The following is a 12,267-nucleotide window of genomic DNA, read 5'->3' as shown; positions in this document are numbered from 1 at the left end:
TGCTCGGTGCCACAGTTGAGTCTGTCCCAGGAGCAGCCAGGCATTGCGTGAAGGCTCATGTGTACTGCGACTCTCACATGGGGAGAGTGTCAGGGAGACATCGCAGGTAATGAATCACTTGCTTGAACACCTTGAGGGGTGTCAGAGCCCTCCAGGAAAGCCCCAGGCTGGCTGGACACCTTCCCGATGGCCTGAGAAGAGGATGCTGCAGGGGAGGTACCCAGTCCCGCCTTGCAAAGTGCTGTCAGGCACTTAATAGTACCTGTCCCCACCATCTCCCTGGCCTGGATTTATGCCTTGAGGGGTCACCTCTGGCGAGACTCTAATAACAAGACTTTATTAGCTTTCTTGTTCCTTCTTTAAGATACAGTGGCAAGGGGGAAGGAGGGCAGCGGCACCTCAGGAAGGAGCGGGGGGCGCACGGATAGGAAGCCGCTGCCCTCACGATTCCCCTTCTCGGTGACAAGGGGGAGAGGGAGAAAAATGATGCTCCCTCGGAATTTATCATGCACCCAATTACAATGTTAATTGGCAAGTCCCAGAAATCAATTAATTCGCAAATTTTTTTCAATTAAAAATTAAGATAAATCATAAAACGTTATTAAGCAAAGGCCAAACTCCGTGAACTTTTTTTTTTTTTAAGGCATCTAGGTTTTTTTTTTTCTTAATTTAAATAATAATAAAAAAAAAAAAGAGCTGTGTTGCCAAAGCCCGATGCCCTTGAGTGCCTTTGCTGAAGCGCAGGGGGCTGTCATCAGCAGGACTGGGCTGAAGACAGATAAAAAAATATCGACCAGTCGGACACACTGCTTCTGCTTTATTGATCAGGCGGGAATTTAACTTGCTGTGCATATCCACCGTGTCAGCAAGGGCCACGGGCGAAATTAAAAGTACTTGGCTTGGAGATGTCGCCTCGATACCGAGGGGTTGGGAGAGATGGAGGGAGGGGGAAGAAAAGGGGGAGAAAGGGAAGAAAGGAAATGAAGAAGGTGGAGAGAGAATAGGGGAAAAAGAAGGAATGGAAAAGATGAAGTTGAGGAGCAGGAGGTTGCAGTGCTTGCTTTTCATTGGTTGTAATCGCACTTGTTGGACAGGGCTCCTTGCCCTCTCTGGAGCGCTTGCAGGTGGCTACCACATGCAGGGAAGAGAATTAGCATGTATTTCAGTGGAGCTTTGGGGAAAAAGCCTTCTCGCTCAAAACTGTCTCTAATCTCACTCATTCGGATGCTGGGGCTCCTGCAGTGTTCGCCAGAAGTCTGCACAAGTACCTGGCCATCAAGTTAAAGTCCCTGGGCATAAATCAAGGAGACCTGAGGCGAGAGCCATGACCCTGGTGTGACACATGACAACAGAGCTAATTCGGGTTTTACACACTCTATTTATCCTGCTGGACGTGGCAGTGTGGCTGCTCGCCCTTCCCAGAACAACCGCTCCCCCAGCCCCAGGAAGGTCTCCTCCAAGGGCCCTTTGGGACAATGCAGTGCTCAGCAGATCCCACTGAGATGAAGCAAACCCTTGCCTGGGGCAGCATGAGGAGCAGCTGTATTTAAACACACAGCGCCCTGAGGAGGAGACACATCTCAAAACTTGCTCTAGGTCCTTATTCTGATGAGGAGTAATGCAGAGAGCCCCTGTCATTTGGGCATAGAGGGACCACAGCGATTGTGTGCTTCTCTCCTTGTCCATCAGCAGGAGTCTCCGGTGCAGACTCTGGATGGTTACCACAGGATGACTTTAGCCAGAAAGTCCATGAAACACTGGGAAAGCAACCTGTGAAAGGATGTGAAATCCAGCATTCATCTCCAGATGTCTGCAGACATCTCAAGGACAGGGACCCTGCCTGGAGCGACCAGGCCATCTCCCAAGGTCCTATAGCCTTCATGTTTTAGCTATACTGCCAGCTTCCTCTCTGTTCCTTATCCCACCAGGTCCAGAGCTGCTTCTGTTCCCTGAGGAGAGCTATCATTGTTCCTATCTACATAAAGAAGCCTCGAGCTGAAGCCCCCCTGAGCAGAGTGAGGATGCTCAGTGCAGTGCCAGGGACTGAGGCAGCACTTTCTGCTTCAACCCTGACTGCTGAGACAAAAAGAGCACACATGCAAATGGGGGAAAAGAATCTTAAGAGGGATGCTGAAGGAAGATTTAAGCCTGGGCAGAGGTGCACTGAGGGCTGCTACAGGAGCTAGGGCACCACGATCTCATGGTTGGCTCTTTTCCTCTGACATGAACCAAAGCTGGCTACAAGAGCCAAGCTAAATCTCCCACCTGGGAATTTCACCTGCTTTGAAACAGGACTCTTCCCACTGCATCTTGCCCTCCTTTCCCTGGTACTATTTGGTTCCCTCTTCATGACAGCATCTTTGAGGTCACCAGAAAACTGCCTGTAGCAATTTCCATTTGCACCAAGGTGAGGGACCCTGGTGCCCTCTGTTTTCTGGGAAATGTTTCCCAATCAGAGAATCAGAAGACACACCAGAAAGGTCATTAGGAGGAATTAGTAGGTCCCGAGATGCTGGGTGCGCAAGGATGTGTCCCCACACTTGCAGCACAGTGGCAAGCAGCAATGAGAGCTGCTAGCCCATGCTGGGAACAGCCAACTGGTGGGCATGGGCTTTAAAACACAAATATGCTCAGGTTAATTATTCAATGTGGAGGAAGGAAAGGAAGAAAAGTGAAGAAGGAGAGAGTTCTCACAGCCATGGGGCACTGTGAGAACAGCATCACCCCTCATTGCCCACCCAAGCATGTCCATCCGTGGAGGCAGTGGGGAAGCACAACCGTGCCCAGCTCCGGGATGCACAGGCACAGGCAGTATTACAACACAGCATGAGGATACTGCTGGCTATGCCTGCTGAGCTAAGAAACCCCTTGAAATAAGGCAAACAGCTGAGATAGTCTTGTCTGTGCTTGTGCCATCTTTCACCCGCAAAAGCAGGAGCAGATTTGGCATGGCCCAACTCACCGCTACACCCTCTGCACCTCACTCTTTTGGGGAGGTGAAATCACAGCTCTGAAGCATAGGTTTGCTTAGGAGCAAGGCAATGGAGGGAAGAAACTGTTAGCTGTCATGCAGGGAGGTAAAAATGCCCCCTGCCAAATGCCTATTTTAAAAAGAGCGCTGCATATTGAAGAGCAGAGCATTGTGTTATTAAAACCACGGTGTCCAAAGGCACGTTCCCAACCTTCAAGTGCTTGACTCAGCAACTGTAATATTTGTGATGTGACTTCCTGAGGCTTTTTAAATGGCCAATAAATGCCTCTTCCCCAAACCCTAGAAAGCACCGTGGGCCCATGAGGGCCCATCAGCTGAAGCAGGCTCCACAGCTCCCACGCTGCCTCCCTTACACCTCATCTGCCATCAAATTCATCTTCCCTCCACCCCAGACTCCAGCCACAGCCCCAGACCTGCCCCTTCTCCACCCAGCCTCCCCATCATAAGCAGATTGGTCACTGCCTGTGGAGCAGTGGGCAGGGTTTAGGGGTCCACCACCTCTGCTCGTGGTATTTACCTTCATTGACATGTGCAGCAATATACTCATATGCACACAAGGAGGTGTGTGCATGTGTGCCTGTGCCAAGGGGCACCCATGGGTGCTGCTCTCAATTGCTGTGTCTGCCTGTACTCCCTGGGTAGCCCTGGGCTGGGGAAATGCATGTGCAGCCAAAGCACTGGCCAAAGCTCAGAGCTGGGGCCCTGACAGCTCCAAAGACTCTCACATTTCAGTGTGCTTTATTGCAAGCCTTTAATATGGGTGAGGTGTAAAACAAGCGAATACAAATCGAGTGAGGATAGGAGACCTGCATCTAGCACACAGATAAGCTTCATGCACACCAGCCAGGAATATTCATGTATGCTGCAGCGACCAGCCTGGCTGGGGCACAGGGCATCGCTGTACACAAAGGTTTGCTGTTATTATTTCTTATTTTCACCTTGGTGGCACTTCGCTGCTCAGCTGGGGATTGGCACCTTTTGCCCTATGATCTGTACATGCAGAGCAAGGAGCGCATCCCTCCTGCACAGCGCCATGGGGCCGCTTTGTGCTTTTGCTCTGTGAAGGTGAGCTCCTCTTTGGAGGAGGAATGCTAACAGTCTTGGCTGGCAAGAGTTAAACCCCATAAACCCAAGGCTTGTAGTTTTGTTTTCTTTCAATTTATACCCTTCACTTAAAGAGGGGGAGAAAAAAAAGAAAGGAGGGGGAGAAAAAAGAAAGCCAGGTGACATATTCTAAGAGGGAGCACCGAAAACGTGTTAAGCACTTCAAAATCTCATATATTCAATCGGCCTCTGGCAAGACATCTGCCTAATGTTAGCGCTTAAATATCCTTTTCCATTTTACATGCATTCAAGTCTCATTTGAGCGAAATGAAACGGTATTATTAAAGGGAGATTTTGCACAAATGGCCTGAATTTGACATGTCAAGTTCAATGAGGCTGTTACATATGTAACACCGAGAAGGGCTCGGAGGCTGCCGGCTCTTGAAACAGCGCCAGTGGCTCAGAAATGAAATTTGCATTCAGAGAGCCTTGCCTCGCTGAGTGGAGCTGGGCATGGGGCTCGCTTGGACCCACACAGGGTGGAGGAGCTGTGGGGCGAGCACCAGCAGGTCTCTCCTGCTTTGGGACACTGGACACACCAAGAAGGCAGCAGAGATAGAAACTCAATCCCTCATTCACACTCAAGTCTGCTTTTTCAAGGGAAATCTTGACCCTGCACCAGGGTTGGATCCTTCTGAGTGATGTCCATCACTGGTCCAGTGGCCAGCGGCCATCCCCAGGGCATGTGCAGCACCTTGGCATGGGTGGGTGCTGCCCTGTGGCTCAGCACGGCTCCTGCTGCCTCGTTGTGTGATGCTCCAGCTGGGTTGACCTTGAGATGTCCCTGCCCCGAGCCAGGATGTTCACACCAGCTCTGCTCTTGGGGGTGAAACGCTGTCCCTGTCCCTGTGAGATAGCAAACACCAATCCCACCAGCTGAGCAAGGAGTCACTGGTGTGGGTGGGTTGCAACCCCAGGCTGTTGGTGAGCTGCGACCATGGGGAAGCATCATCCAGGTGGCTCCTACAGCTCCCTTGTGTCCCAACCCCCAAAAGATCCTGTGATGACCTGGAGGAATCCCTTTTCCTCCTTGCCTTCTTCTGTGCTCCTCTGAGCAATGCGGAGCTCCCCACTCTGGCGATGCCCAAAAGCCCCTGGTGAGTGATCAATACCCAACAGAGTCAATGGCATGGGGCAGCTCCTTCACCAGCCTCTCCCCTCTTGGTCTGGCCTTTTGGCAGCATCTCATCTGGCTCACCCACCACACAGCTCCTTGGCCACGCTGCATTGGGTGAAATCCCAGCACACAGAGAGCCCCGGTGCCATGGCAGGAGCTGCTGTGTCACCCATCATGTCCCTGGTACTGCAGGCTCAGCAGGCAGGAAGGGATCTGCCTTCCTAACCCCAAGCGCTGGAAATTTATGATTTTGTTGCAAATCATTAAGGTTTATTAAAACTTAACAGCACGAGCCATGATTGGCTGCATCCTCTTTAAATTAAGAAAAATAAAAGGCCCTTGGAAAGCAGCCCCCCGTTCCCTTCTCCCCATCACACTGATAAGTAACAGCTGCTCAGCCATTTCCCTAACAAGTCGGTATTGGCAGGGAGCGGCCAGGGCTGCCGGTGCCCGTCATGTTTATAGGCCTACATTTTATTTTTATGTTTATTGGGTTATTTGAGACCATTATTAGTTTCTCTCTCCTCTTGTTGATGTGTTCTTGCTCCCGGCTCCTCCAGCCAGGAAGGGTGGGGGGAATGGGAGATGGGGCCACCCGCTGGGTCAGGCCGCCCCACTAGAGTTAGGCAGCACATAGGACCTCGACCTGCTCACATCCCGCTGCCCACTATTGCTGCCCACCCTGCCTGCTGCTGCCTGCTGGCCCCCATCAGGGCTGGTAGGGACCATCCCTGTGCAGAGCTGCTGTGTTACAGATTAGCCTCCATTGCCTGAATCCATCGACTAGATTGAACGTTATCTATCACACTATGGAGGGAGTCGTTATTTAATAATTAATAAAGACCTCTGATTCTTCTTCACCGCCTGCGTGGCCGAGCAGAGCGGGCCGGGGAAGCGAGGGCAAGCTGGGGAGAGCTGTCTCCTCTCTAACTGCTGCTGTTATTTAAAGGAATAATGCCATTCTTTTTCATTTGTCAGCTGGCCCACAATGGCCCTTGTCATGCTTTATGATTTAGGGTTTCCTTTCCTCTCCCATTAAACGCCACCTTCCCATCACCACCTCGCGCCAGCCAGCCTCCGCTCCTGGCTTGCGGTTTCAGTTTCACTCTGATATTGGCCCAACTTCTTTGATGGGCTCCTGCGAGCACTAATTGCTTCTGTTCATTTAAACCTGTTCACTAATTTGCAGTGGCCCTTTATTAAGTTGGATGCAGCCCAAATTACACTATAAATTATGCTCGCAGGAGGACTGGGTGTCACGGGGGATAAATGCGCTGCCTGTTCCCCACAGCCCCCCCACCTTCTCCATCTTCCCGTGCAATGCCTGCAATGGGGATACAGGTCTCAGCCTGAGGCTGTGGGTGCTGGATTTGGGAGATCTCAGCCAGTACCCATTTGGAGAGGTCTCTCTTTCTAAAGCTCCCTTCTTCTCCTTTCATCTGCAATGGCTATTGTTGAGTTGAAATGAAGACCCAAGCCAGGCAGGGGTGGGTTCTACATCCTCCGCACTATGCACAGCCACATGCACCCCCTTGCCCTGGCACACACATACACACTGACGCACGCACTCTCCCTCCTCTCCTACCACCTGGTGATGTAACTTTGCTTCTAGTCGGCAGTTTGATTCCTTTCCTCACCTTTTAATGATTGGGGAATTCATTAATAATTGAAATAAACACGTTCTTTTCCAAGGCTTCTGACTTTTATGGAGTCAGGGCCAGGGATCTGCCAACCCTTGGCTGTAGCCGTTTCCTAAATAACTGCTAGCACTTAGAATGCAATTATTATTTTAAACAGGGGACTTTGCTGTGCTGGGGAAAGCTGAAGGGAGCTGCAGGCAGCTGAGGGGCAGTGCTCACCATTGCTGCAGGCCTGCTCCATCACAGGATGTTAGCGACGTGATGTCCGCAGGGAAATGGGTGTCTGTACCCATTTCTACCAGGCTTTACCGCTGCAGTGAACTCCAGGGAAATGTTTCTGCCCCACTGGCTAGCATTAAATCTCCCGTATCTGGTAGCTGTGAGTGCCATCATCTCCTCTGCCATCCACAGCTACCCTGGCTTGCTAAGCAGGGATGCTGGTGGACCCAAGGGAGCTGCTTACCTGATGTTCAGCTGGGTGAGCTTTTCCAGTTCCTGCTCCATGTGCTCCTGCAACTCCCCAGGGCGAAGGAGGACCTGGCAGATGGGGCAGATCGGAGCCTGGCTGTCAAACAAGGTTGCTTTCTTTTTGCCTGCGGGAAGGAAAAGAAGGAAGAAAGCTTTAGCTCTGATCGGCTGCCGTCAGGACCGCCTGCACTCTGCCCTGGTCTCTGTCCTAGCCAAGGTCTGAAACCAGGGAATTTTCTCCAGGTATAGGCCGGTTTTTCTCCCTGTCCCATGCTCCCTCGGTCAGGGACTAGCTCTGTTCTGCAGCAGGACAGCAAGTGGCATGAGAGCATCCCATCTCCAGCTATGGGCTCTCCAGTCTTACTTGGAGAGCAGCAAGAGCCACATTTTGGGAGTGACGCTATGCAACCCTGGCTTTCCCAGTTTGCAGTGCAAGGCGGTATGACACAGCACTGCCCCCTGATCCGAAGAACAAATAACAGCAAGTCAAGAAGAGCTGTCTTCATCCTCCTCAGCACTCCTGAAGTCAGGTGGATCAGGATGACCCCTTCAAAGGGCAGAGTGATTCCCCATGGGCCCACATGGTTGGGAGGCAGAGGAGACCCTGCAGTGCCAGGCTGTGGATAGCAGGAAGCAGGTCTGGATGCTCAGCATGGCTGTCCCTGTGGTCACTGGGACCAGGCTCACCTTGTTTCTGGACTGGGGTGGTGTCCCTTGCCCTTTCCTCACCACCAGCAGCTCTGGACCCTTCATCTGCTTGAGCCCCAGGACCCTGGGGCTGCATTGTTCCTAGGTGAGATGCCTGTGGTCTCCAGTCCCAAGCCCCTGGGGCCACCTGGAAGCAGTATGCAGCCTCACACCCTCCTCTCCAAAAATCCTTCCTGCTGTTCCCCTCCCCAACCACATCTCCTTGGTTCAATCCCTTCTCCGAAGCCAATTTCCTCCAGCTCAGAAACTTTATTGCCCCCTCTGTAAGGCATATACAGCATCTATTTAACATGAAATAAAACTCTAAAGCAAACAATGAAGTTTCAATAAAACAGAGGAGCCTGCGGGTCTCCAGGCCCCCCTCTCCCAGCTGTATTAGCAGCTCTGCTCATGAGAGGGCGTGCGGAGCCTGGTTCAGATGGCTCTGGAGGGAGAAACATGCTTTATAGCTGCCTGTTGTCATCCAACGTGAACCCTCCTGCTGGATTATTTATTTATGTATTAGACATGGATCAAATTGGTTAAATCCGACTGAGAGGCAGTAATGCACAATAAAGCAGCCGGCACTGGATACGAGGGGGCTGCGTGCACCATGGCCTTCCAATCAGGAGCCAAAAGGTGCCATTTTATGGCTCCTAACGATGGCAGAGCCCAGTTAAATGAATCCCCATTAAAGGAATAGACCTTCTCAAAGTATAAAACATTGGTGTGAGTGGCTTTACTGGGTCCTGCTGCTCACTGTGTAACCGCCTGGCGCAGGCATTTAATGAGAGGAAGGGTCTGAAATAAGTTTGAGGGTCACCTTAGCTCATCCTTGACTTCCAGCAGGACACAGTACGTGCCTGGCAGGAGAGGGGCTATTGGCGAGGTGTTACCTGCCCTTTTTTTCAGCCTCCTTATAGAAGAGGTTGGAAACTGAGGCATGAGGGACAAGTAGGGGCAGGCCACTGCCATGTGGCATCCTCCACCTCCCTATTCTCCATCCACTGGGAACTCTTCCATTTGCAGAGGAAAACGCAAGTGGTCTCTCCACTGGATGTGAGCTGCTCCTGATGGCTCCTGGGCAGACCTCAGGCACCTCAGCTCCTCATCCCTACCACCTTTCTGCCAGGGAGGACACAGAATGAATTCCATGCAACTGGGACACCTTCCTTTCTCCTCCTTCCCTTGTGTTTAAATAATGCCCAGAACCCAACCCAAACAGCCAGCTCCTGCTGACCCTTGCGGGAAAGGTCGGCATTTCAGTAATTCCACCTTCCTCTTGGAGCTTTTCCACTTTTGTATAGTGGGGGCCCAAAATAACCCCAGAGCATCCCCGACCACCTGCTATTTATAACCCCAACTTCACAGCAAAACAATGGAACTGTCTGAGTCTCCCTCCCAAAATAAACAGGCAGCCTTTGAGCAGACGGGAAATCCTGCTGGATCCCCGCTGTGGGGTGTGCAGATGGATGGGTAAACAGGCTGCCCTCCGCCCTACCGCACCGCATCCCTGATCCCAGACCAGGCCACCGCCGTGGGGCCCGTGAGCCCCTCGCCTGCCACCCACAGCTTGGGATGGTGGGGCAGGGATGCTCTCAGCAGCACCAGAGGGTGAACTGAAGGTTGAGCATCTCCAGGTCTCTGCTCTCTAGGGAGGGGATGGCAGTGTCCTGGACCCCATTGCTGGGATGGACAGCCTTAGACCAGCAGGCGCAGATGGGGTCCCTCTTGGGGACCAGGTCAGTTCCAACAGGCTGGTGCCTTTTTCAACCTCCTGCACACCCAGGTTCTCACCCCCTGGTTGTTCTTTGGGGCTTTTCCATGGGCTGCATGCTTCTAAGCAGAGGTGACTCTGGATTTCAGTGGGTAGAGATCTCAGGTCATAGGAAGGAGCTTTGCTGCCTTCCATGGCCACTCCCAACCTCAGCCTGGGACAGCAGAAGAAATGAGCAGCAATGGCCTTACCCACTGACTACATCAATGATATGGTGACCAATTTCTGCCAAGGAAGGACATGACAGCTGTCACCCCACATCGCTGCGACAGTCAGGGACAATCCCCTGATCCAATGAGTGCAGGAGGCTGGTGCTTGCACTGGAGTAAGGGCTTCCAGAGAGGCAGGAGAACAGGGACCTGGACATGCAGCCAAGTCCCTGATGTACAGATTGCAAAGCAGGAGGCAGAAGGAGCCTAGCTCCTGGCCCAAGGGGCTGACAACCGCGCTTTTGCAGGAGCAAGGCTAAGTGCAAGTGACAGTCAGAAGGGGGGGATCATATCCAGAGCCACAGGGACACCTATGCAACTCTCCTGAGGTCCATGAAACCTGCTGCATCCTGCAGTGCCACAGAGGCTGCCAGCGGGATGTGTCTCCCCAAATCAGCAGCATCCTCATCCGCAGCGTGCCCCAAAGCCTGGCACATCCCACACTGTGGTATCTCTCACTGGGCAGTGGTACCCAGCTCTGCAGTGTGGGGTGCTAGGAGAGGGAGAGGATGCACATTGCAAGTCCCTGGCTTTTGTTCTTGAATGCAAAGGTGAAGTGAGATGCATACATCCCTCTTCTCCAGAGCAGGGACATCCTGGTATCACTAACAAGCAAAGGATGCTGCACTCTGTGTGGCTGGACCGTGCTGGGGTGTAGATGCTTACCCTGCTCGGGGCAGCAGGCAGCTTTGATTTGCCCAGGGTCCATATCCTTGAGTGGGCTGGACCGGAGCCTGCTCCAGCAGTGAACACTGCTGCCCTGTGCCAAACTCGCTCCTGGGAGACCCTGAATGGCTCTTTTCAGGCTTTTGTTTTTTGGCAGCTGTGTTTTTGTTTTCTTTGCCCCTCTCTCTCTCTTTGCTTTCTGGTTACTCGGTAGGCTCCACTCCAGTGTTTACCCTCCTCGGCTCTGCTTGCTTCCCCCGCTGCCGACCCCCTGCTCACCAGTGCCAGAGAGATGAAAAGGCAGAGCTGTGGTGCTCCTGCTGTTTGCACCATCTCCTGGGCTCTGCGGAAATGTTTAACTCCAAGTGTTGAAATCCAATATTTCCTGCTCTGAAAGCGGAGGGCTCGATGCGCAGACACCCCTGCATGGGAGAATTTGTCCAAGGGCTCCTTTGGAGGGTGTCTGCAAACAGATCCCAGTTCAGAGGGGGACTGAAGTGAACCCGTCTGACCCAGCTGGGGATCCAGGGCCAGATCCTGACCTCAATTACACTGCCATGGATCCAAAATAATTCTCCTGAGTCCTCTGAGTCAGGCTGGATTCATTGCAAAGCGACTGCTAATGGGACCTGGGCTCCAGGCTGGAAGCTGGGTTCAGGTACCAGGAATGCAAGCATGGCACTCGGTAGGTGTGAAGGCATGAAGACATTCCCACCTCTGTGCCCTGGAATGGAGAGCTGTCAGCACTGCGAGGCATTTGCAGGCCAGAGCCAGGTCATTTGTAAGGGAAAGCTAACCCTTCACAAGCCATTCTGCTGTTTTGGAGAGTATTTAAGTGAGGAAAAAAGGGACCCAGCCCACAAACAGCTGCGACAGCGTGTGATGTATACAGCTCCTCCTCACTACGCAGCACAGAACAAATGATGCTCCCAAGTCACTCTGAATGAGCGAAGTTTACAGGCATGAGGCCCAGAGCTCAGCAAGTTGCCAAATGAGTGAAATAAATTGTTTATTTCAGTTGCTCAGCTCTGCTGATGGCTTCTTCCCCAGCCAGGTGCCTCCTCAGGGACTGCCACCCCAGTGGCACAGGCGGTGGCAGCAGGTAGAGAGCATAGATGGGACCACGTTCCACTGCTGGGGATGCATTTGCCCTTTCCTAAGAGCCCTTTGCTGGGCAGACCTCAGCACATCTGCCCAGGCTTCAGGTCATCTCCTCACACTGTCCTTCCTCACGGCCATCTCAAACTTGCCCCTGGAGGACCAGCTCTTCTTTCCCGACTCTTTGATTTCTCCTATCTCAAACTGTTTTCCACTTGTCTGAGTACCAAACTGCCCCTCCTCCGAGATGCCTCCCTCCATCTCACCCTCCTATTTCCTCTCTCTCCCTCTTAAACACTCCATCATTTAAACCCAATCAAAGCCAGTTGATCTGAGACTCTTCTGAAGAGAAATGACCCCATGCTGGGGCCCCGCACACCGCTTTGGGGCCGTGCTGAAACCAGGTGGGTGGTAATGGAAGTGCTGACACAGGCTCCTTGACAGCATCGCCACTGCCAGCGCCTGTAATAATCCCTCCCGGCTCCTCTGCAACTCGGTTTCTGCAGCGA

At 52.5% G+C, this 12,267-nt stretch overlaps 1 protein-coding gene across 1 annotated transcript in view; it reads right to left on the bottom strand.

Moving 5' to 3' along the window:
- RNF220 (ring finger protein 220) overlaps positions 1-12,267 on the bottom strand; it is a gene marked incomplete at its 3' end in the record, with an annotated part of 162,260 nt that overhangs the window by 16,881 nt on the left and 133,112 nt on the right. The window contains exon 4 of the mRNA XM_062617337.1: positions 7,317-7,446. Within this exon, the coding sequence (XP_062473321.1) occupies positions 7,317-7,446 (130 nt within the window). The remainder of the gene's footprint in view (positions 1-7,316; positions 7,447-12,267) is intronic.

The sequence above is a fragment of the Pezoporus occidentalis genome, unplaced genomic scaffold (genome assembly GCF_034315485.1).
Source record: "Pezoporus occidentalis ecotype Australia unplaced genomic scaffold, CSIRO_AGI_Poc_V1 ctg194, whole genome shotgun sequence".
Lineage (NCBI taxonomy): Eukaryota > Metazoa > Chordata > Aves > Psittaciformes > Psittacidae > Pezoporus > Pezoporus occidentalis.
Note: the sequence above shows the minus strand (reverse complement) of the source record. Positions and strands in the feature narration are given on the sequence as shown.